General features: G+C 41.6%; 2 protein-coding genes and 1 long non-coding RNA gene across 8 annotated transcripts in view; all 3 read right to left on the bottom strand.

Moving 5' to 3' along the window:
• The window catches only part of LOC119730247 (nuclear receptor corepressor 1-like), a 36,257-nt gene extending 30,351 nt beyond the window's left edge, over window positions 1–5,906 (bottom strand). The window contains exons 1-2 of the mRNA XM_038203056.1: window positions 5,724–5,906; window positions 4,688–4,806 (exon numbers count right to left, since the gene is read on the bottom strand). Of these exons, the coding sequence (XP_038058984.1) occupies window positions 4,688–4,806; window positions 5,724–5,806 (202 nt within the window). The 5' untranslated portion in view covers window positions 5,807–5,906. The remainder of the gene's footprint in view (window positions 1–4,687; window positions 4,807–5,723) is intronic.
• On the bottom strand, window positions 1,041–2,979 carry LOC119730248. The gene is made up of 2 exons (XR_005271350.1): window positions 2,086–2,979; window positions 1,041–1,480 (listed from the first exon to the last, which is right to left on the bottom strand). It is a non-coding gene; the product is annotated as an uncharacterized LOC119730248 (long non-coding RNA).
• A 6,919-nt stretch (window positions 5,907–12,825) lies between the features above and the next one.
• The window catches only part of LOC119730974 (nuclear receptor corepressor 1-like), an 81,044-nt gene continuing 67,734 nt past the window's right edge, over window positions 12,826–26,135 (bottom strand). For 4 of the 6 annotated variants that reach the window (XM_038204050.1, XM_038204052.1, XM_038204051.1 and 1 more), the window contains 9 exons: window positions 24,680–25,430; window positions 23,922–24,130; window positions 22,684–22,893; window positions 21,679–21,828; window positions 21,065–21,115; window positions 19,318–19,622; window positions 17,920–18,553; window positions 16,616–16,723; window positions 12,826–16,493 (listed from right to left, as the gene is read on the bottom strand). In XM_038204050.1, coding sequence (XP_038059978.1) covers window positions 13,792–16,493; window positions 16,616–16,723; window positions 17,920–18,553; window positions 19,318–19,622; window positions 21,065–21,115; window positions 21,679–21,828; window positions 22,684–22,893; window positions 23,922–24,130; window positions 24,680–25,430 — 5,120 coding nt within the window. In that variant the 3' untranslated portion in view covers window positions 12,826–13,791. The remainder of the gene's footprint in view (window positions 16,494–16,615; window positions 16,724–17,919; window positions 18,554–19,317; window positions 19,623–21,064; window positions 21,116–21,678; window positions 21,829–22,683; window positions 22,894–23,921; window positions 24,131–24,679; window positions 25,431–26,135) is intronic. The other 2 variants (XM_038204053.1, XM_038204054.1) reach the window with 2 other exon arrangements.

Raw genomic sequence — 26,135 nt, 5'->3', positions numbered from 1 at the left:
CTTGAATGTCATGTGTATAATTCTGAAGCTTGTATGGAACCTGATATCTCGCAGTGAATCTCACAGGGAACTTAAAAACATTTTATGCAGCACCAGTCTTTTATTGAGAGTCGGTCTCAAAATTGATGCTTGAAAAACGTAAAAACATGGCCAAAAACCGCTGCTGCATCTGATGTAAGTAAACAGTGATTTCTAATATTTTCTCCGTGAACATAATAAATACCACAACAAAAGAAAGTCCACACTCATTGGAGGGGTCATAATGTTGAATCTGATTGTCTTATGATGATGATGTCATTTATATAGACCTTTTGGGAATTTTGTAAGCTACATTTTGATACCCCGTTTGCTACCAAAGACAGTAAATTGTCCAAGATTGTTTATCCGTCATCCGTTCAAAATGCCGCAAAACTTTTGCAAATACAAATGAATGTGCAGTATTAAAATGTTAAAAATCTTGACTGCAAGACATTGTTCCCAGTGAATATGTTTACAGTTCACCATCAGTGAAAGAGTTCTATAGCTGAATACTAGCAGCACACTCCACGGCCGGTCGGCTGAAAAACAGGTAATGTGAAGAATGTCTCTCCAATCTGTCTCAGACGACGGTGCCAAACTGTGGGGAAGATGTGTGTAGCTACATGTAAAAATACTCTCACTTCAGACGAACATCTGGGCAGCTGTCCGGAGACTAGATGATGTAAACGCACTGCTGCAGCAAACCACCCTTCAGATCAAAGATGCTTCTCTCCAGAAGGTTGTCATTAAAGATAATGATGATGATGATGATGATGATAATAATGACTGTCGTTTATATTTGATCAAAGTGTCACAAATTAAGATGCCTTTTATGACATCCTGCCGACTACGCCATTTTTGTAACCGAGCTGGAAAGGTTACGCAGAAAATTTGAAAGTGACACTGGGTATATATTCCACTATAAATTGATAAAAATTTTATTACTACAAAAAACAAAAAACTACAAAAAAACGACAGTCATTCTTCAGCAGTCTGTAATAACAGAAAACAGAAGAATAGAAATTAATTTATTTACAAATATACAATGACTATGAATCCAATATTCAATTATTTAATTATTTGAAATAACCATCTCTCCTTATCCTTGGTTATATCTTATCTTGAGAAATTGCTTTACTGGTTCTATAAACCTCAATTTCCATTGATTTGTTCCATAGAAATGTTTTTGCTGCGAATTTACAAGTACATTTCTTACGAGAGGCATACAAATATTAAAGGCATAAAAATTTAATCAAGGAGAAATAATCTCCATAAGCACTTGCTATGCAATAATTTTACAACACATTAATCTCTAAATCTCCAATTTCTTAGGCACATTTCAAGCAATAATGTTTTATACACGTACCCAAATATTATGGATGCTGGATAAGGGATACACTGGTCTACTCGAGAAGGCTTCTCTATTTGTGACCATCAGGAACCACAGAACTACAAGCAGTAGCTGTAATAAAATTACTGTACATATTAAGTAATCTCATAAATATTAATTAATGTTTCGATGAAGGAATATTAAATAACCATCAGTGCCATCAAAATGTTTCATCTCCACAGTACATGTGTACCCATCCGTAGTTATTCTATATTGATGAATTTATAATGCATTTTATACAGTATACATCTATTTCTTAACATTTGTTTGTTTTAAACAGCAATGCTCATAAAAAGAGTATTCAATATTCTGTATTCGTACATCCTTCTTTATGTCTCATGTGTTTCATTTCAGGCTAGAACATTCTCTTATTTCTCTTTCCATCCACGCTATCCAAATTTGAGTTCAATAAAGTGAATTGACCCTATAATTCAACATATTTAGGATCGAAGTATGTGCAAGTACACAGTCAATATTACAAGGTTCGGTATCGAAAATTCAAGTCATATTATGCACAATTTTCATATAGACTTGGCTTTCAACCTGGGATATTTATTTTATAGCATAAAAATGTTTCATACAGACTTGGCTTCCAACCTTGAGTATTCATGGCATAAAAATGTGTCGTAAAGTGCTATTTAAGATAACATCAAAATTTATGAAGTTGAAACACTTACCGGAGCAGTTGCGGCCTGTGTACCTATGCCTCGGGATGTTTGGGCAAACTACACGATATGCATGTACACGATATGTGTATGCACATGCGGCGTGCTAACCATGGCAAAACCACGTGAGAAACAGCAAAATATAGACAAGCTGGCTCGCAATAAGGTGTGGCTGGCAGCAGCAACGACAAGCAGTCAAGTGACCTACCCATGCTTGCTTACTCTCCAAGAAAACTAGTGAAAAATTCACGGAATGTGCGTCCGAAGCCCTATGCTTTTGAGACACTGCACGGAATAAAAGGCTTTTTCGCACTGCATGTCATATGCAAATTGTTACGCAACTATGTATGCTCTATTCAACGGAAAACACAAGAGGGCGCTCGCATGCTTCGACAACTTTCGCATCGCTGTTTATGCTAAAAATATCAGACATCGACAAAGAAATATTTTACAGACGGGACCTGGCAGCATAATTACAGGAATTTAAGTCTGGCCGGTCACACTTGGGTCTCTTGGTGAAACCTTTATTTAAAAGAAATATTGTGATTAAAACATGTGTATATAATGGAGAATATAGCTGCAGTATACCAGTGCATCTCAACAAGCCACTGAAATGTCACTTCTGTTGGTATACCGTGGCAGTGAAAATGTCGAGCAAGTTTGATGACAGGCACTTTTTTAAAGGAAACATGCAGTAGAAATTCAGCCTATCTTGTTTTTATGCACATTATTACGTGTTGCAAAAATACATACAAGAAGTTAATACTTGTGTTCATTGAAAGTGACAAGAAAATGTAGCAAATCCTCTCATCAATACATGTAAGAGGGGGCTATTTTGCTTTTGTCACAAAGGTACTCCTTGGCAAAAGTGCATAATTATGAACAGTACACAAATCAGTCCTTCAAAATTACCCACAAAAAAAAAGTTTTTAAGAAATATAGGCCACTATTGTCTAAGCAAGCTGTTTAACATGATAACTTCCGGTTTGATGATGTCACAGTATTTGGCAGCAATAAGTGAACATTGTAATGGATATCGTAACTTGGTACGAAGATATACGACATGAATCGAATTTTAGAATATGGTCTTTTTCAAATTCTCACAGGGGTAACTTCTGGTCTGATGACGTCATGAATTTGAAACCTTGCCAAGTTATTTTTGGTTAATCAAAGACCATCAAGGACCGATTTGGTAAAATTTGAACGGATGGTTTTCAAATTAGAAAGAGTAAACACTGTGTTATGTGCCACTAGGGGGCGCCCTTTCGAAAGATGACATCATCCCACTTTTTTTTGTCTGGCAGTCCTCACTAAACACTATCATAAGTAAATTCACCCAAAATTGAACTTCCGGTAGACCCGGAAGTAAAGGTCAAACGAGTTCACGTACACAACAAAAAATAACGAAATACAAACATCATTGATTATTTTGTTCAAGAGTTTTAGGTTAAAGTAATTGATCACTTTTTCAGCTGAAATCACTTGTAATTTGATACCCGATGACATCATCATGACATCAGAGTAATATGCACCACTAGGGATGAGGGTCGATATATATTGAAACTTACAAGTTCATATCATGAACCGTTTAGGAGAAAAGCCGCGGAGAAGTATTGTCTGGGAAAAAAAAGAAAGATTTATCAGAACAAAAACAGAGAGTGGTTGGGTTGTGCCCGACCACTCAAAAAGTGGAACTTACTCCCAGAAAACAAAGGAAAGTTTGACATGCTCTCTAATGTTAAGCTCTTTAAAGATATGCTTTATTGGTGTATCAAATTTGCTTTTTAAGAAAAGTATCTCTCATCCGGGCCACTTTCTTTATCACATATACCATGTACAAATGGATTTGAATTTAACATAGGAAGAAAGCATGTTCAAATTGACATCGGGATATTGAAACCTACAAAAAGTTGTTTTGCAGTTTGCCAAGACCGGGGCAAATTGTTTAGCCTGGGGACTTATTGAGTGGTCGGGCACAACCCGACCACTGTCTGGATTTGTTCTCAATTAAATCTTCTTTCTTTCCTTTTTTTTCTGGACAATACTTCTCCGTGGGTTTTCTCCAAAACGGTATAATGGAATGAACTTGTAACTTTTAATATATATCGGCCCTCAGCCAAAGTGGTGCATATTACTCTGACGTCATGATTACATCATCAGGTGTCAAATTACGAGGGATTTTATCTGAAAAAGTGATCAATTACTTTCACCTATAACTCTTTAACTCAATAATCAATGATGATGGTATTCTGTAATGAGATAGACCATTAACTATTAAAACATTTTTGGTACGTAAACTGGCTTGACCTTTACTTCCGGGTGTACCGGAAGGTCAAAGTTAGGTGAATTCAAAATGAAGACATTAGCCTGAAATCAAAACAAAGCACAATTTTTTTCCGAACGGTTTACGGTATGATCACAAAACCTTGTGTGAACTTGTACCAAACTAGTTATGTTTGGTGCTAGAATTTAGTAGAATTTGAATATGCTCTCCTCCTTTTTTTAAAATTCAAATCCATTTGTACGGTATGTGATCAAGAAAGTGGTCCGGATTCAAAAAGTTCAAGAAATTGAATTCTTCGACGCTAAAAGCAAAGTGAATATGCAAACTTACCAGTTCTCCATTGGCAGTTGGATCCCTTAGCACTGGCATAGCTGCAACACACAGGGTGCACTTCCAAGCGAATTGGTCTTCGCTTTTCATTGCGTCTCTGTAAAACGCCAAGGTGATACCTGCCAAGAGAGAAAAAAATCATAATGTGCCTTGTTATGTTATATATTTGGCACCTTGAATGGCCTTTTTATCTTATCTAATACTTGTATTCTTCATTTCGGCCAGTAACAGGGAATGAATGTATACCCCACTGAATCAAGTAATTAACAAGGTTATTGGTAATGTGAAAATAATGTGAAAACAACAACAATAGAACACTTTTTCAAGGGTCAAAGTACTTTTTGTGTACAAATTGCATGCAGAAAAGTTCATCCCCCTCAAAAAAACAATTTCCACCCCAAATTTAATGTGAAAAGCAAGGGGAGAGGTTGCAAAAATGTACATGCATTGCTTTTTGGCGATGTAACCTGCCCAACACAATGGCCCCTGTTGGCAGACAAATTTAACCATCTTAAATATTGCGGGGAAAGTGATTAAAATGACCATTATTACATCATTAAAAAATTATTGCTTCCTCACATTTTTCAAAAATTAACTTATATCGTGGAGCATGCATATAGGTACAAAACTGTAGGAATAGATTAATACCTAGCCAAGGCTCAAGTACATGACATAGAATATCAGCCTAAGCTTTCAGATACATAGAAACTTTGTTATCTCCGAGTTCTTTTTTTTTTTTTTTTTGGTGGGGGGGGGGGGGGGTGGAAAACACCACTGCGACATTAGATGAACATCGAAAACGGAAATCGTTCCAATCTACAACTCCAAAAGTTGAAATGTTATGGCGGAAAGAAAAATAAATCACAAAGAGGCAGCTAGTTTAGTTATCTATCCTGTCAGTCCTCACAACTTGTTCAATTGAAATTTGTCTTTGACTCAATCATGAACATGCGAGAGAAAAATAACCTGGAGCACTCTGGATTTTCAATATAAAATTATGCGGTAACAAAATGTTTTTATACAGGGGGAAACTAACCTGGGCAACAACGCCGGTGTTGCCAATGGTGGCAACCGTCGCACTGAAAAGCGTGCTGCTTGGAGGAGACTTCCTCCCCACATCTAATGCAGGGGTACTGCGCAGAGGACTTGGAAGTCGGCTTCAACTTTCGGGTGCGAACAGGCATTGTAACGATATAAGTGGTGTCTTCGAATGAATGACGACGACTGATGGAATGCCTTGGTTTTATAGGGGAATTTCGTACCTGTGATGTTCAATTTTGCCGACTGTCAGTGAGCTCGTCGTTTGATTGACACCTTGGACACCTGCACTGCCAATCAACCGCAAAACATCACACGGCTCGCAAGCGTCGCCGCTGTCATTGTGATTTGGGACGTTGTTTGAACCTCTGTTGCGCACGTACGTTAGGCACAATTGCAAATGCTTGCTAGGGGACGCTGCGAGTGTCCCTTATTATTTTCCTTTATTGGGTACTTAGGTCTAAGCCAAACAGCAAAAGTTGGTTTCCACAAGGAAAAGCATGGAATTCAAATGTTTAAAGAAGTTCACTTTGAATAAAATTAACTACAAAGGGTTGTCAGATACATGTAGTTTTCATACTTTTTCACTTGTTTATTCCGCACTTGCTTTGCAATTTATTGCACACTTGTGAAGGGGGTACAAGCCTGCTAGAGTGATTCTTTGACCTTACAATTCCCCAAAGTCTTTACATTTCTCCGTTCAGGGAGCCGGACTACAAGAACATGATTGGTTTATTGGTTTTTCCAGCATATACAAGCCCAAAACGTGAAACAAGTAAGTTTAACCAAATTTGCTATAACATACTAATTCTCCAAATCCATTTATTTCTGAAAATTGCAGCAAAAGCAAATGTTGTACATTATCTTTAAGGATAGAGGGAAGTTGCACAAATCGTGTTCCTCGGAAAAATTCATTAATGGACATTGGTGATTATCCCTGGGCTGATGGTGACATAAACACCTATGGTGATAAAAACCGACAGGTTTATTTTTTTACCAATCAGGCCGTATACAAAGTCATGTACGTCTCTTGCATACAGTCAGCAGTTACCAATAATGAGTCAAAAGAGACAGAATATAGAGTATAGCTTACCAGTCGAATCATGTATTACATTTTTGCCCTTTTTACCAGGTTTCAGAAAAACAGTAATAATTTGCTCTCTTTAAAATGATACATTGTGGAATAATTTAAAGAGTTCCTGGATGTTTCCAAACCCTCACCAGACTAATTGGCCAATTGTGCAATTGGACTTATTTTTATCAACCATGTACACTCACAAAGAGATGCGGATACATGTCTAGTGGCATTTTAGTCCATGCAGTTTTTGGCCAGTCTCTTTATTTCCAAAGAGAAGTTTTAATTATGATCACGACACTGGCTCAACGCGCACGGACTATTCAAATCCCCTTCCAATGGGCCGGCGGTCCGGTGTTCTCCACAGACGAGAGCGCAAGGTTCAGAAGTCGGCAACCGTAATACGCCGCTTTGTATCAACGAAGACCAATCAGCGTGCAGGCAGTAGTTGACACCTGTCAACTGGTCGTCAGCCACGGAGCTATTACATTGTACTGTACCGAATACTTCGGTGACAGGGCGACATAATAGAATGATGAACCTAACGTTTCAGAAAGCCAAAAAATGCTGATCGATTAATAACGACCAGCTGTGATATCAATGCACGTACATGTACACGCTTCTGTATTATACTTGAGGAGAGAAAATTATCACATTTGCACTGCGTTTCATTTGAAAAACCTGTGCATAACAAATATATATTTTTGATTAATTTCCATTATAAAAGAAGTTAGTTTGTGTGCCACAATGTCTACCTAAATATTTTTTTTCTATTTTTGAGGAAACGCCAGGACTCAAAATTCATTTTTATAAACTTCTTATCCAAATAAACTGTATACGAGGTAAGGATTTGATTTTAGAAAACTGTTTGAGACTGCCGAGTGCTGGTCTAAAACATATGTGTACAAATCTCTAAACATCTCGATTATTAAATTTTGAATTCTTATTAAATTCTTATCCAAATAAACAAAATATGAGTTATGATGTACAGGGATTTGTTTTTAGAAAACTATTTAAGACTGCTAACTGAGTGCTTGATGGATCTAAAACACATGTCTTCATATCTCTGTGTTCTTGAAGGCGTTTAGATTATAACTTTATGACCTGATAGCTAAGGGTTTTTAATTTTCGTCATGCTTGTGAACTTGTCAATCCTGAAGTGACATCGATTCATCGCGGACGGCACTTTATATGGATCACCTCATGAATCGTCTCAAGCAACACAAATGGTTCATTGGCGAGCCACTGGATCATCTGTAAATAGAAAAATAATTAAGTGTTAATGCAAAGTTTGGGTCCAAATATATTTTGTGTATACAAATAATGAAATAATATTAACGCAATGGTCGGTCTAATGCGGTACCGAATCCCGAACTGTATGCGCGCACCGTACCAGCGCATCAAACCGACCTCACACCGTGCACGGCACGGCCACGTCGACCGGCGCGGCGGCGGCAAGTGGGCGCACATGCCCAGCAAAAACGATGTCACCCACTGTGCACGGTACGGCTACGTTGACCGGCGACAAGTGCGCGCACAGGCCCGGCAAAAACGATGTCACCGTGCACGGTACGGACAAGTTGACCGGCAAGTGGGCGCGCAGGCCCGGCAAGAAAGATGCCGCGGACAGGTGTAGCGTGAATATCCGACTCCATGAAATGTGGGGGTCCGCTCATAAGTCCGACGCCTCATAGGTCCGACGCCTCATAAGTCCGACAAAATCGCATCCCCTAACCAAATAAAGGCCCATTAGTCCGACGCCTCAAAGGTCCGACGCCTCATAAGTCCGACGCCTCATAGGTCCGACGCCTCATAAGTCCGACGCCTCATAGGTCCGACGCCTCATAAGTCCGACGCCTCATTAGTCCGACAACGTAAAAACGAGGCGTTTAATTTGTCGGACTTATAAGGCGTCGGACTTATGAGGCGTCGGATCTATGAAGCGGAATTAATAAATTGTATGCCTCATAAGTCCGACACCTCATAAGTCCGAAATTTCGGACTTATGAGGCGTCGGACCTATGAGGCGTCGGACTTATGATACGGCCCCGAAATTTGGACTCACTGGTAGTACTGCGCACGCGTGAGTACGATACTAGGCTATTTTTTAGGATCGTTTCGGGAGAGTGACCTGTCACGTGCGAGGGATCAACCAATAATAGGGAAATAGGGGTCCGATTTTCATAGGAGTCGGATTTTCATGTGACACCGGTACCGTGCGTTGACCGGGCGCGGGATAAGTGCGCACACAGGCCCGGAAAAAAAGAACGATGTGCACGGACAATCACACTGGGCTATATCGACTCTGTTATATGCAACAAAAGGCAAGTTTGAATAGAATAGGGCCATCATTTTTCTAAACTAATGCAGCTAAACCTATCATCTCGCCCAGCGGCAACCCCAACCGTATATCAACCCGGCCCGACCAAAAAAACCTCATCTACCATAACTCCGAAACGGCGATCAGCCAAACGGCGATCGTCATAATCCCCCCGTCAAAATCCCCGGTACTACCTCAAAAACATGCGAGTCGACTTGTCTCAACGGTCGAGTTGTCTCAACGGTCGACTTGTCTCGAGTCGAGTTGTCTCAACGGTCGACTTGTCTTTTTTTTCTCACCATGAAAAAGTGGGGGGGGGGGGGATGATTCAATAGCTCATCCCCCCTAGTCAAAAGTGGAGGGGGGGATATATACCCACTATCCCCCCCCCCGGATTTACGCCCCTGCGTGGGGTTCACTAATATAGGCTAGTGCATGAAATTTGCGTCATCGTGAACTAGACATGCGTCAAGACATCGCGCGAGTATAGTGCCTGATCGGGCACTATACCTAACATTTTTTGACTGGTTACAGCGCCCTCTCAAACTATTAAAAAAACTGAATCTAGGGAAAGTAAAAGCGTTCCTTTAATTGGTGAATTGCATATGAGTTAATTGTTGAATTAAAACAGTTCAGTTAAAAAACTGACAAGTTTCTTTTCTTATTTTATATTTTGGACAGAGGTCTGTTGTAAATCACATGTGGACTGGCATTACTCAGTCACTAGTGCATTTGGTCTTGTATGACAGTTTTGGTGTGGCTATAAACATTTTCAATTTTTTTGGGGGGGGGGTCAAGTTTAAATGTAGATTTTAATATTCTGATTTTAAGTCAAAATATATTGTACAACCAAAGCACAGAAATTACTACAGTAATTCAATTTTAAGCAAAAATGTGATTGATGTGCAAGAATAATAACACTGATCCAGCAATATTCAGTCAACAGTCATCGTTTTTAATGAATATCTTCACCAACAGAAAATCTGTACATTAGTTTTTCCACCTCAATTTTCCCGCCCAAAAAAATCTCAACAAAAACAAAGTGACAAGTTCCAAATTACAAGAAAACAAAACACTTCAGAGGTGGTAAAACTTTGGTTGACAAAAATATCACAAACTTTTGGTAGTTTAACATCAATACTTGTTTTTTTTTGTATAGGTATCTTACAATCACACAAATTTGTACCTTTTAAGAAAACATTAGAAACTTTACGCTGTTAGTAACTTGCAGTAATATTTAGGCGAGACAGCTCTCAAAACTTTCTTTGAAAGTATAAAAACCATAGAAGCAACGAGTTGAGTGAGTATTCACTAATAAAAAGCTCACTGCTCAACATAAACCATGCATATAAAATCATCAAAAAAAAAAACCCTTCTGTTCTCTTTTTGATAAATTATCCAGTGAAAATTAACAAGTAGGGGTCCTACTAAAATGCGTCTTAAGCGACAACCATTTGTCAACTGGTGTCCACAAGCGTCAACGGTCGTCAACCCATCGTCAACAAATTTGGTATAAGTTTTGGTTCATCAAAAAAGCTATATATGGTAGAAATAGCGACAGAGAACACCTTCAGCATATAAATTAAAGTTAAAATTATTTCACAAGTTGTTTTTTCAACGCGAAATGTACGACGAGTTTGTCGAGTTAGTGTTGGCCGCCATCTTGTTTGGATTGGCATTGTACACTTCACGCATGGGTTGTATGGCTAGCTTCACGTATTGAATAACCCAATAACGGGTTGACGCTTGTTGACGCATTTTAGTAGGACCGACCAGTAGCGCTGCTTGCACTGCAAAACAATGGTCCAATTTCAGGAAGCAGGACGGAGAAGTTTTTGTGATGACTTTTCAACCAGCGTTTGACTAAAAGCATTTTCACGTTGGTACATGTATGTGTGTGCAGATGGGAAAATATTCCAAACATGGACATCACTAATGTTTCCATGCAGTGACCTATCAGCCATCAGAAAGCGATAACGTGTCCTAAAAAGTCAAATTTAGCAGGGCGAATACTGAAGTATTAAGAAAACACTTGGAATTTTATCAGACTAGTCTCAAAGGGTTTGTGCACAGGGTGTCAAGTGATGTCCACATGGAACTCTTTCCTGCAGATGTAAACACTGCAAAAAAGAAAATCGACACTCATTGGAGGAGTCATAATTTTGGAATCTGATCGTTTTGTGTTAACGTCATCTATATAGACCTTTGGGGAAAGTTAGCTACATTTTAATGCCCCCTTTGCTACCAAAGAAGGTAAATCGTCCAACATTGACAACAGTTTATGAAAAATGACACAGTTTGAAAAGTTGCAAATTTAAAGAGTGCGCAAGTGGAAATTGCTGCCTGACAATGTAACACTGCCCAAAATGAACGGCAGAAAATATTGATCGCACAGTGCTTGTATGCATGGGAGCACGGGAAATTGAATTACCCGCGCTTTGTTCGGGCAGTGTGCAGTCGATAGGGGCCAATTACGAGCATGTGTGTTTGCGCTTAGCAATTTCTCCTCGCGTAATCTTAAAATTTGCAACTTTTCAAACGGCATCATTTTTCATAAACCATTGTCAATCTTTGATGATTCACAGTCTTTAGTCGCAATGGGTATCAAAATGTAGCTAGCAAAATTTCCAAAGGTCTACATAAATGACTTCATTATAAAGACGATCAGATTCAAAATTATGACCCCTCCAATGAGTGTGGACTTTCTTTTTTTGCGGTGTTAGGGTTAAGTCACAAATAAACCACTAGCTGACTAAAATGGTCCTGAAACTTGCTGATATTCGACTTCTTAGTGGCTTACTCATAACACAAGTGATTTGTGAGTGACTGAGTGCATCTATGACTGTGTAACAACGAGACTCATACAGTCATGCATCACACTTATCATTAACACTGAAGTTTCAGAGAAATTGCAGCGCCAGTTAATATGAACAGGCAGACTTGAGCGCTGCAAAACAACAGTACAACTTTATGTACATCCTTCATACCAAACACGATTCTATCAGAAACTGCGTTCAGTGACCCTTCTTGTTAGTGGACCGACTTTTGCTTTCTAAACCTACAGATTTCAGCCTAAAGTTCCACTCATATTGACACTGTAATAAGATAACGCACTTCTCTCACAACAGCCAAACGTCTTTTTTTTAGCAGGGGGTGCGAACACAAAATTTGCTGTCATGATTTTTTACATTTTCTTTTGTGTGCGTGACCAGCTAATGTTAGGCCAATTCAAAACCAGAGTTGTAAAGTCAATCACAATTCAAGTCACCAGCAAGTTGCAAGCAACAGAGAACGCTGCCCCTCTTCATATGAAGAGCTTGTGACTTGAGACGTCTTACGACTGACTTGGGAGGACTTAGAACCAACCAGTTATGGAGGGAAAATTTGCTAAACATCAAAAACAAATAGTTAACCCTAAACCTAGGCAATTCTTGTGATCACACAATATTCACAAGAGAACAGGGATGATTTTCAACAAGGAAGTCCCCAAAAATCCAACTCTCGTCATCAATGCCCACGTTATGTTATTGGGTTATTCTATAAATTTGGGGTCCACTTTTTTTCCCTGTCCCTGTTACATATAACATCTGTGATTTTATAATTCCGATGCACTCCTTCATGCAGTCGTCCTCCAAGAGTGGTTATGAATAGCAAACTACCTACCCAATAAATAAATTTATTGTTTGAAGTCATTCATGATACTTGAATGGCAAATGACAAAGTACCACGGTAACAGGAACAAAAAAAAAATATCACACTTTGGACCCAAAATTCATTGAATGATGGTCTTGCAAAATAATTGGCTGTAACGTCCTGAAACCATCAAAAACAATCAAACAGAAGCGTTAGAATTTGATTGATTCTGGAGGGTTTGTGATACAATGGCTCTGGAATATCAAGCCAAAATTTCAGAGCATTCTTGCCATCAAAAGCTATTTTTAAAACAACCAAACTTATCATAATACTAAAAAGCAGCCACATTCACTTTTCATCAAAATGACAATTTTTTTCCTAATCTTTTAACACACAACTAAAAGTCTAAATAAAAACATGTTTGACTGTTTTAACAGTTTTTTTTCCTACAGTAAAACTAAAACAAAATTACAAATGAATGACAAAATGTCTTGGACATTTTTTTTCCTCAAGGAGAGGGTAACAATCAAAGGTTAACAGAATTTTTCACGAAACACTGGCATCATATTTTCATTTTCAAGATCAAAATAAAGCTAGATTCTTAATTTTAATCAATGGTTTTGTTTAGTCGTTTTGTTTTTAGCCCAAAGAAACGCATTCTTGTACAGCGATGGTTATTACAAATATGGTAAATCTGCAATAAAACAGGGCAAACTTGTTTAGCGGCATATTAAATCTGATCAAATAAAGATTTTTCTGCAAATAACCTGTAACCATGTGTCTGTAAACAGACATCTCACCACGAATGGTACATGTACTTCTGTAGAGAGTATTTTTTGCATGGTTTAAAAAAGTCAGTCCATCTTTTATCACAAAGATGTGCATATCAGTAAGAAAGTTGACAAAAGAAACATAAAATAAACATACTTCAGTCTTAGGTTCTCCGTAAGCTTTGGAGATCAATATTAATTACCAAGTCGTTGGTAATCGACTACAACTTAACAAACAACACTATTTGTAATCTCCTACTTATCTAGGTTAATCACTATCTGATAAGGTCTCGTACTGAGAGGACAGCAAAGGTGCTGGTTCCCTCTCACGAACACCAGCTATTCCTGGACCAGGGACTGGTGATGGCCCCCTAGCGGGTCCAAGGTGGGGGGAGGGGATCCTGAGATGAACGTTGGCTAGATGGTTCTGGGCGGAGCTTGTTGTTGAGGAGGAGGCAGCAGGGGCTACTCCTGCCGCTGATCTGAACGATAAGGCTGAATATGCAAACTGGTTCCCTGCCTGCCCGGTGCCCGAGGTTGGGAAACCCTGGTGAGAGACAGGGGATGGTGAGGAAGTGGGTACTGATTGGCTTGGTTGGTTAGAGGGATCGAGCTGAGGCTGTGCGGCTATATTTGGAGAGATAACACCTGATGCCCTGTTACTACCAATTCCACTTGAAGAGCCCACACTCAGCCTTGCAGCACCATCAACAGGTGTTGAACTTGGAGCTGCTTCCCCATCCCTGTTATCTCGGGAAGGCAGTCTCGGGCTTGAACCTCTAGGACGCTGCTGTGAGACATTTGGTTGCTGGATTGATTCTGCCTCGTGATTGTCCAAGTCTGAGACATCAGACAGTCGGCTTTCATCCACCTCCAGGGCACCAGACTCGGCCGTGCTGGTGCTCTCTCTGCTATCGCAGCGCTGTGGAGAAGACCGAGAGCTAGACATCTCAGCCTCCACAAGCCGCGTCACATAATCATCCATTCTGACCTGCTGGTCCATCCTGGATGGTGTTTCCATCCTCACTTGAGATTCAATCATACGGTCGATGGACTTCTGGAGATCAAACCGGAACAAGCCAGTGTCCTTCCTCTGAGGCTGTCTACCTTGACTGCTGCTTGGAAGCATGCTAGGTTGTCCATTCTTTGGAGATCTATTCACCACTGATTGGCCTGTACCCATCAGAGACTGTCTCATTTGGGACATACTATCAGCAGGTTGCAGAGGACTATCTGAGTTGTACTCATGAGAGGTGCTCTGGGGAGCTGGGTTGTTGCTGCGAGAGCTCTCAGCTTCTGATCTGGACTTGAGGCCTGATTGGCTGCTGCTGAGCTGCCGTTGGCTATCGCTGACTCCACTCTCTGCAGGACCAGGAGTAAAACGAGATCTGTCTTCGCTGCTTGAGGCTGCATCCAGCACAGAAGAGGAGCTTGATCCAGGCTCCACAATGGTCTTTGGTGAGTCCCTGCGTCTACCTCGAGATGGTGGCCGGTTGGAATCAGCCATTCCCCAGCTTTCTGGCTGGTGTGGGGAGGTTGACTGAGAGCTGTGGACCCTGAATCGTGGCTGGGATCCTCTGGTAGCATTCTCACTGCTGTCGGCTCCATTACCTTCCTGTTGATACTTCCTCTGCCAAGACACAGCAGATGGAGTCATATCACTGACACTGACTGGTGAAGCCTCTCGACTCTGTTCCGATGAGCTCCTTGAGACCCTACCAGCAGATGTCGCTTCTTGGTCCTTACGTGAACCCCACTGGGAGGAAACCCTGTTTGAGTAGCTGTCCGGTCTGGCACTGGCTGGGGATGCAGAAGCACTTGATATATCAGAAGCTGTGGAGGCAGCCCTGCTTCTTGGACTACCTTCTTTGGAGCTATTGACACTCGGTTCCGCAGGCCCACCGTAAGACATCAATCCCGAATTCCTCATTCTGGAGTCACTACTGCTGCTGCTGCTGCGAGCACCATGGATACTCTGCAGGGATGAGGCAACTGGGCTGCTTCTCCTTGCTGCATCATTGGTTGATCCGACTTCACTATCTGGTGTCCTGTATCTAGCACGAGGAGAGCTAGAGGATGGTCCCTGTTCCCGGCTTTCTGTGGTATCCACACCTGATGGCTTTACACGATCTCGCTTCAAGGATGAGCTTCCGGTGGCAGAAGTGGCTGCTGATGTAGATGCCTGACTCACCTGGTCAGATTTATTGTAGTCCATGGAGATGATAGTGTCTATGTGTTCAGCCAGGGTAATGGGTAGTGGGGATGGTGAAGTCACCGGGACCAGGCTTTCCTGAGGCCTTTCCTGCTGTTCTCCAGATGCCTCCTTCTCTTGTTGCTTCGGATCCTTTCCTGAACTTGGAGAACGCTCTGTTGACGATGAGGGTACAGCATTACTGTCTCCATTCTCCGGCTGCAGCGAGTCTGAGTCGGACACATTCTTGCTGGACTTCTCTTTGGAGGAAGCCACGCTCGGTCCAACAGACAACCCATCACCGCTGTCCGAGTCAGTCCCTTGGTCATGATTGTCCAACATGGGTTGGTTGATGGAGCGTGTGATGATCACATCAATCAGACTGGCCGCTGTCAGTGGGCGGCTGGAGCTCTCCGAGTCCTCTTCAGTTGAGACCCGGGATGACTGCTTGTCCTTCTCAAAGAGAGCAGCAAAGATGGCTGAGGCTTCTCGTTCCATATTGTGGTTTCTCTGCTGTTGCTCCTTGTGTCTGACCTCCTCCTTCCTCTCTTTACTCTCTGATTCCCGTCCCTTGGGCGTCAAGCGACTGCTTCCAGACGGGGCAGTTTCCCGATGGGCCATCTGGTTATCAGATGACGTAGAGATCCACCGCTCTTGGCTTGGACCCGAGTGGCTGGAACCAGTTGAGTAGGGTCGTCGTGGATAGCCGTGGGATTCGCTAGAGGAGCTGGCATCACGCTCTCTACTCTCATGAATGGCTTGTTGCTGTCTTCTTGCTTCTGAAATCAAAGACAAACATTCAATTTATATAATTCAATTGATACACTGGTTCAAAAGCCCAAACAAGACATGTTTTTAATATCCTTGCTACATGGAAGTGTACATTCTATAGTTGGGTCACCTTTTTCCTGTGCTGTTCCAAGTGTTTCAGCTGAGGCAGCTACATGGACAAGTGTGCGAAAAGCTTCCGAACCACTAGCTGCACCAGGAGACTTGCTACCACCAGATCCTGTCAAGTTTAATAAAGGAAAGCGTAACTCTCTGCATATGATAAATGGCACCATGAACAGTAGACGCATCATTTATACAAATGAACCAGTTGAGTAGGGTCTGTGCCCAATGTAGCAAGGATATTAAAAACATGTTTTGTTTGGATGACAGAGGGCATCACCTGTGACACACCTTTTAATTTCGCTGCGTCAACCTCGTCTGTTTCTCATCAAAATTTCCATCTTTGTCTAAATTTGCGGCTTAATTTGCACAATTCTGGACACAAGAAATATGTTAACAAAATTTTCGGCTTCCTCCATCAGGTAAAAATATGAAGAAAAAAATGTGTTATAATTGTTGCGCTACGGTGGTACAATTTAACCCTGGACGTCAGTCGTAATGCAATGAAGATGTCGTCCAACCTGGGCTAGGTTCAACCTAATCATAATATACACAGCTATAATACTAGGTCATCTTCCCTACTGCATATCTCCAAGTTCAGGACATCTGCCTTTAAACACAGTATAAGGCACTCTGGGCCACTTCACTGGAATGGATTGTGATTTGTCTGCAAGTCTCAGGAATAGTCAAAGCTTATTCAGTTTTTAACGTAATCTTACATTTTACCTCCTTCAAAAGTGATTTTTAAATTTTAATTTCTACTATCATATTCATCCTTACTAAACATTTTCTTTTCTTTTTAACCGTTGGATCAACCACTGGAATCGTGTGTGTATTCGTTTTGTGTATTTAATATGCACTGTTTGTGCTTTGTCAATGTAGTCTGTACTGCAGTGTTTGTAATTGTATGGGCACTCCCTAACACAAGCTGTGCCTTTTCTGGCTGTGCCTCCAAATCCTCCTCTTCTATTTATTTATATACATTGTATTCCTATTGATTGATGGAATTGGAAATAAATTTTGATGAAATGAAATAAAAATGAAATCACCTTGATTTCAATTATGTTTACTTTAAATTTCATCAAATTAAGGCAGTGAACTGCTATAAAAGTCTGGAAAATTATTTTTTAAAAACTCATAGCATTCCTTGTTTTTTCCCCAAATATTTTGTGATAACCATTGTAACTCATTCATTTTAAATTATTGTATTATTGTAATGGTGCCTTTTTAAACCAAACAAGTAAATAATAAGATAAATACTATATTGGGTTCCTTTGCATTTGTATTCAAGAATGCACTAAGAAGCCTACATACCTGAAGTGCTTTCTGCTCGACTTCTTGGCGTTTCCTCCCTCAGCTCTGGATTGGGCGTTCCCGAGGTGATACTGGGTGGAGGCCTGATGGGTGTCCCCGTCATGATGCTCCCGCCCATTGTACCTCTCATGTGATGGGCTCCTGGGTGGCTGCTACCCACCATATGGGCACCGGGGAGATGGGCGGAGTAGGCTGGGTGGACTGTAGTGATGCTATGAGCAGCGGTTGCAGGATGGGAGCACGTTGATGGGAAGGAACCCGGATGGGTGACTGGGTGCACCCCCGAGCCCGGATGGGCACCCGGGCTAGACCCCCTGGGTGGGAGCTTGAAGCGCACGGCACCCACACTTGGAGGCGCAGGCCATCTGTGGGATAAATTCACGGCTTGCTGCTGGGCGTAGTGTTCAGCCGGTGACGTGACTTCTCTCTGCTGCTGCTGCTGCTGCTGCATTGGAGAGGTTGTGCGTCGGTCGCTGTGGGCAGGGTGTTGGGATGACGGGTGTGCCTGTGTGGTGTGGGGACTGATGGAGGGGTGGGGGTGGTGGGGGGAGGGGATACCCCCTGGGTAGTGCTGATGAGCTAGTATGTGGGAATGACCCGGGGGGAAATAGGGCAGGTAGACAATCTGTCCACTCTGTAGGGACAGAAAAGGAAATCCAAATCTCAAATCAATCACATACCACTTCATTTTAAAAACTGAATTAAGTCATCTAGATTGAATTCCATTTACATGTATTTGTTTATTACAAAAAGAAACAGCAACGCTCAAATGCAGAATTATCATCTATAGGATGTTTGCAACCAAAGGTTTACGTAGCTGGCATTTTTGGGCAGCACAGTCTGACAAGAATCAAAAGCACCTAAAACCCAATTGTGGCAGAAAAAAAAATCTCACCAGTAATCTACCAAACTTAATAAAGAATATGTGTTAACCCTCACTATCCAAGATGCTTCCAAATCCTTCGGGAACTTCGCAGTAGGATTGTGGAAGGTATTGCCCTGCCACTATTTAATGTCTTCGAGACTTGAAAGTTGACGTACATGTATAGAACATGCGCCAAACAGTTTACTGCACAGTGCAGGATTATTAAAAAATCTGGGAAGTTCCAAGTATTAAGCAGAATTACCAATGTTTCAGACTAGCATTCCAGAATCCTGCTGAACCAACATGCATTAGGAGTAACTCTTCTTGATTCAAACAGATTTCAGTGTCAAATGGGAATTCTAGACTCTGAGAGCTGTTGCAAAAATACAGTGAAAGTTGATCTTTGGATACAGTCGTTTCTATCTTTTTCAAATGTTGAACTGTTCCTGTAATGAATCTAACTCGTTGGAACAATTTGGTTCAGCGCAGCTCTAGAACTGAAGTCTTTAGGAAAAGATTCCCCCGATGCCTACCTGTGCATATTGTTGCAGCATCTGTTGCTGGATCTGTGGATCTAAGACATGTTGCTGTCCTGGAGGAAAGTTCTTAGACATGGGCGACTCTCGTCTAGGAGACAGTCTGGAATCCTTGGTGGTGGTTGGTGGGTACTGGCTACCACGCTGGGCCACTGATTGGCTGATCTGCTGTGCCATCTGTGGAGTGATTGGCTGGCCTACCAGTTGATGCGGCAACTGCTGCTGCTGCTGCTGCTGCTGTTGTTGTTGTTGCTGCTGTTGCTGTTGCTGTTGGCTCATCTGTTTGGCTGTTGCATAGTCCCCTAAAAAATTGTATAAAATGACAACAAGATTACACACAGAAAGATTACACATAGTAAAACTTGCGCCATTCCCCTGGCAAACTTTCTGTCCTTTTTACGTACGTAGCACTGTGAGCATAAATATCTTGTCAAGAAAGTCTTAAATTCTTTAAAAGCACAATCCTCAACAATGGGCTGGGAATGTAGAAGTGGAAAATAGGACAAACAACTTGATATTATTATCCTGCTTTATTTCCCAATCCCACGTCACACTATTGAACCCCTTTAGTGTGGAAAGGCCCACATGTTAGAGTCATTAGTAATACTGAGCTGAGATCTCCAGAGACCTCGTAAATATCTATATTGGAAAGGATTTTTTGGACGTCGGCCTTCTCTCCACAGACCGCCTTTTAAGTTTGGTTCAGATTGATGACCGAACTTACAGTGAACTGAAACACACACAGACACGTATAAAATGACAACAGCAAGAGTACACACAGAAAAAGCATTTTGCATTCATTAGAATTTTTGATGGTCCAAAAGGTGCAAGCCTACAGTCCTTTGTGCACTGACTGACTGTAACTTGTGAAAGAGACTTGCTTAGTCTCATTTTACTCTAGAAGTGTAAAATAGGATTACCCTGCAACGCTAATAACCAATGGGCTAGATCTAGTCCACTGTGTAGGGTGAGTCAAAAAGAAAATGACCTGGATCAAAGTTTGTTTTTACTTAAAAAGCAATCAAATTTGGGGCACCATTGAAGTGTGTCTTAAAAGAGCATGTTCTTCCACTCATCTGCACAAGAAAAGATTACTGAAATTGATCCATGCTTTCAGAGGTTATGCATGTTTTACTTTTTAAAAGAACTTATTTTTTTATAAATGTCCATGGAATGCCATTGGAAGCTATTGAGCTGAGTGAGAATTACAGATTACACACAAGCATTCAAATACAAATGAGATTTTAATCATTTGAGTCGAGACTGCAACATACTCTTTACTGTCAGATTTTGTGTTTTGAATAAAAGGAACAAGACAACTCTTTTTTTTTCTGAAATACTGATTGCCATTTTTGTCTGTTTTCCTTTGCAAGTTTTCGTTCACTCATGGAGGTCAGAAGACGTCCACGTTTCATTGTATTTAAAGGGTATTCATCAGTTCGTAGAATGGTAAATGCTCAATAGAGGACAGCTGAATTTTGTGATTTTTTTAATTAAAATAGTCATAACTTGTTGCTTTCATCAAAGACCATATCTGCTTCATTGATTTCTGTGCATGAAGGTTTTGGTTAAAGAGCTGGCTATGGTCATGCTTACAGGCGTTCTATGAATTCAATTTGAGTATTACAAACAGGATTGGAACCCGTAACCTTTGAACAACCAATCAATCCAGGCACTGGTCCCTTTGCCCCCAAAATGCTGAACTACTTTTTCGTTATAAATACAAATTCAAGTATGCAAGTACCTGCAATTGTGGAGGTCCGCATGCTCATCTGTTTTGCTGTTGCAAAATCACCTGCATAGTAAAAGATATGCATGCTAAATTGGAATATAGACATTATCATTTCAGGATGGATGTGAGTGTCAAACAGCACTGCCAAAAACATTGCACTGTGAAGAGCAGTGAAGCATGACAGAATCTGCCTGCTTGCCCTGAGCCTAACACTTGGCGCCGGGATTATTTTTTGCCGTAAACTTCGATTTTTGCAAAAGGCAAAATTTTCCAGCCAACTTCTGACGTACAGCTAAACGCCAAAAATACTGATTCACAAGAGTCATTTCAACAGTATCTGTACGATATTTCTTGCCGAAACCTCATATGTTTCAGTACTCTGAGTTGTGCACTTGAGCGTAAATTGTACAACAATTTATGATCAACACACGGTCCTCCTCCACAGACTTCACGGACTTTGTGTGTGTGTACAAAGGCAGGAGGGATTAGCGTGTTTAGACGTCACCCTTACTAACTCGAAACTAACTCCATGGGCAAAAGAGTTCAAGCAAAACTTGAAGTGCAAAAGACCAGAAGGGTTAATTAGTGTGACCGATATGGAGTGGTTGAGTATTCTCCTGACATACCGGCTAGCGTTTCCTTGGAGCTGTTGAAGGACGTTGTGTCTGGCTGACTTGATCTGGCCATCAGATTCATGTAATCCCGTTGCTGTTGGTGTGCCAAGTATAATGCTGACGGATCCATGTGGGGCATGGGACGCTCAAATGGGTTGGTTGCTGCAAGAGTTTCAGTTAAAAGAGTTTCAGTTAATTTACAAATTTTCAACTTTCATATTTCTCTAAATCCCACTCATTATTGATCTGTACAATGGATATCTCAGTGAAGTTGTGATTGTTAAATGATGTCACTTGAAATAATATGAAACCCCCAAAATAGCAAAAATGTCTTCCCCTGAAATCATTTTATCTCCTAAAAAAAATGGAGCCTTGTTTAAAACAATTTCAACAAAGTTACAGGTTTTTCATTGTGCGTGCATTGAAAATGCATGTTTGCATAGGAGGGTTTTGAGGAATGATATAAATATCTGGGATATGTGTAGACAAATTGATCTGTTAATAGCCAGATTTCTGAACAACTTCCCTTGAATCTTCCCACAATGATGTTATCAATTTGTAAACAGTGATGATAACCTAACGGTGTAAAGATTCTGGGAAAGTTGTCAACCATTCTGAGACTAATGTCTAATACAATGGGCTCACTGTGGATAATCTTGTCTACAACTTCATCTGGATATTTAATGCGACTATTAAAAAATCTACATGTAGACAGTAAACTGTAACAAAAAAGCTGCATCCTCTCTGAAAGATCCTTGTTTGTTACTTCCCATGTTTGCAGGCGTGATCCCTGGCTACATGGCATATATGTGTTAATGGCTTCTGAATAGTGCCCCTTGAACAAAGACATTGACAAAATGAGGAACCACCAACATAGGGCTGGATAGCTCAGGTGGTAGAGTACCGCACAGCAATCAGAGGTACGTGTAACACGTTCAAACCGCACTCCAGTCAAATTTTTTGTTGAACTTCAACAAAAATAGATGATAACTTGTGACAAGTGTCAGTCGCGCATACCTCGCACAGTTCCACTGGTATCCACATACACCGGTGACCCTCTAGCCAATGCGTTTTCATATATACTGCGATGCATGAGTTGATCGTGACGGGAGGTTGCCTGGGTGACCCGCGGCCGGTCCCCTTCATAGGAGACCGGGGTGCTCCTCGATGTGCCCGCTTCGTAACCGCTGGGAGTGGTTCGTTGACTCTCATGGTTAACTCTGGAATCTAGAGAAGGCAGAAAGGGTCAGGGAAAATATATCCAGGGAAAATATTAGCTCCCTCCGAAACAGCTCTTGTTTTCGTTAAAATTTTCTTTTTTCCTTCCCCCTTTTTTGTCAGACTCCTCTCTTTCTACCCACTCACTTTGGCACTTTTGTAAATCCGTAATCTTTTTTCCTTCCCCCTTTTTTTCAGACTCCTCTCCTTCCACCAAAGCACTTTGGAACTTTCGTAAATCCGGTCAACTTCAGACTTGGCACAAACTTGGGCCACCACCTGAAGATGTATGCCAGAGATTTTCGTCACGATGACGTAATCAGGCGTTATGTTAGGTCACATTAAAGGTTGTGGGTTTTGTACACGTTTTCTTCAATTCATACACTTTGGCAGTCTTTACTAGTCATCAAACCATACACACTTTGGCATTTTTCACAACTGTCTAGAAACTCCCCCACAATGCCATTATCCTCGGGCAATGAGTACAGGTCTGACTTTTACAAGGGTCAAATGAGCAACGGTCATCTCCAGCTCATAAATCTACGAGCTGTTGAGGGTCCTAGTCATGCCAATAGTCCCTTCTGTGACCCACATATAGATTTCAGGGGGAAAGTTAATATCATTTGTTCTCCGGCTTTGTTGTGTTGGAGAAAACTGAATTGCCTACAACCATTTAGTTTACCGATGGTACAGTCATGGAGCGATTACTCAATGGTACTATCATTTTTACCTCCACTGCAGCTTTTATCACAATAATCGCATCAAAAATTATGGGAAAGCTTTGCGATACATCAAAATGATGGGAAGCTTTTGAGGCAGTAACGATACAAAAAGGACATGTGCAAATATATTGAATATATCTGTTACGTTAAGGTTAAAAATGAATGGGTCAGAACATTTTTTTAACAGTTCATACAGTTATGCTGGATTATGTCCTGTCCAAAACGTCACTAAACCATAAACACAGATTATCTAAGAACCAACAATTCTTTACACTAAAAATTATTTGTCACCCCATTCTCGCACCAGATGCATACCTTTAGATCCGGAGGGTTCGTGGGACTGGGATTGCATCGGTGTCCCCCTCATGATAGACCCTGGCATCTCCCGTCCCCCTCTGTTGATGGGTGTGCCCTGGGTAATGGAACCCCCTCCACCTGCTACCCCCTCCTGCCGTGGGGATGTCGCTGACGGCTGGCCCTTGACAAGGAGGCCGTCATAGCCCGCTGGGGGCCTCTCATATCGACTGGAGAAAGAGTGGGAATTCCATGTGAGATTCAGCCAAAAATATGCATTGCAAAATGACTGTATAGGTTACTGTTTGCCGGGTAAAGCATAAATAGCAGTATTCAGCTTCATTATAAAAAAAACCTTTCAGCTTTTCAATTAACAATGGGGTGCTTATATAGTGCTCTATACCTAAGGTTCCAAAGTGCGTTACAATTATTACCCCTGTTCATCAGGAATGAGACCATTTTCTGCAGCAGCTCGAGATCAGCGCATCCTGGTCTCTACCTTCATAGGTACCCATTTGTACTTCTGAGTGGAGAGAGGCAATTGCAGTTAAGTGTCTTGCCCAAGGACACAAGCACCATGTTCCCTGTCACAGTTCCAACCCACGTACCACGACACAGGAGTCAAATATTGTAACACTTGGACCATAGCACCCCAAGAGACAAAGGCATTCCTTGTTCAACCCCCCCTCCCCCCCATACTTGGGACCATACTTGATATTGACTTGTGATTTGACTTGTGATGGATTTGTTCTAGACTCGACTACAACTCTCAAACGCACCTTGTGGGAGGGTTGCCTGCTGTGGAGAAGTTAATGGGAGTACCCTGTGTGATAGATCCACTGTGGGGCTGGCCTAGCGGCGATGGCTTCTCAGTCTTGATGGCCTTGGGTGATAACTTGTTGATCAGCGGAGGGGGTGGTGGCACGTTCGTGGATCTGAGATGCGGGATAGGCCGGTGCTGCTGCTGCGACTGTGAAACCCTGTCCATGGGTACCAGGGCAAATGGGGAACCAGACCTGGCCGGCCGGGCTCCAGTGGCTGCACCAGGAGGGGAGGAGACATGAGGGTGTTGATCCCGGTCTGGGTAGATCTCTCCATGGGCGTCTCGTTGGTAGCGGGTGCCTGGGTACAACGCCCGACTGATGGCTCCACTTGGGTACCTCATACTGGGTATATCCGGGTGGCTGCTTCCCACTTCATAGACATCCCGATCCTGTAGCTGCTTCTGTTGCTGTTGTTGGGTTCTCTGATGGACTTGAGACGTGTGGGAGATGTGGGGCGAGACGTACGCCATCCCAGGGTCTGCTCTAGACACCGACGGCCGACGGTCTTTGCTGTCGCTGGAGTCTGCCCAGGAGGAGCTCCGCCCCGAGTGCATGTCTCTGTACATGCTCTCTGAGGAGCGGCGGCCTTCTTGGGAATCCTTGGGGTCCTTGGCAGATGCTGGACTCCGACGGGGATCGGAGAGACTCGAAGGGTTGCTTGTCACCGAGTCCTGCTGGCCGGGAGAACTAGCAGTGGAGGAATTTCCTGGAGACAAAAAGAGGATTAAAAGAAACTTGAGTCATGAAATCATCACATGAAACAGTGCCATTTCAGGCACATGTAATTTAAAGGGCCCATGCAATGTAATTTGTTTAATGCAATCCTTAAAATGCACCTTTGTGTCCCATTTAACCTTATTTTCAATTATCATTTGGACATTTTAAGGGTACTTTGGTGCCTTTTTGGTTTTAATGCGAATGCAAATTTCCATATTTATATTCATGATCAAAGGTCTGATGCCATTTCAGGCAGAAATCTCAATGTTATAGCTATTTCAGCATCAAAAGTTGCCAGAATTTTGGATGTTTTGCCGTCATCAATTTCCTTTTCTTTGCCGATTCGTTGATGTGTCAGTACACGACAGTAATCTAGTGAGCAAACTTTCTCACAAATGTTTTAAATGAGCAAATTTGGGACTTCTTCCTGAAATGACATCACTGCAACAATATCCTCAGTTGTCTGGAAAAGCATGGGAATTTAAAAAAAGAATGTTTAAAGAAGTGCACCTTTCAATAAAATTAACCAAAAAGGGAAGTCACATACATTAAGAGGAGTAGAAAGTTGCACAATATTATGTGTTCCTCAGAAAATGTCATGTCATGGACCCTTTTAAGCACCAAAACAGGTATTATAGACGAATTTGGGCACATGATTCACTGTACGCTCACAAGCCCCCCTTCAATGGAGAAA

Source organism: Patiria miniata, unplaced genomic scaffold (assembly GCF_015706575.1).
Source record: "Patiria miniata isolate m_02_andy unplaced genomic scaffold, ASM1570657v1 HiC_scaffold_22, whole genome shotgun sequence".
In the NCBI taxonomy this organism is placed as follows: Eukaryota; Metazoa; Echinodermata; class Asteroidea; order Valvatida; family Asterinidae; genus Patiria; species Patiria miniata.
Note: the sequence above shows the minus strand (reverse complement) of the source record. Positions and strands in the feature narration are given on the sequence as shown.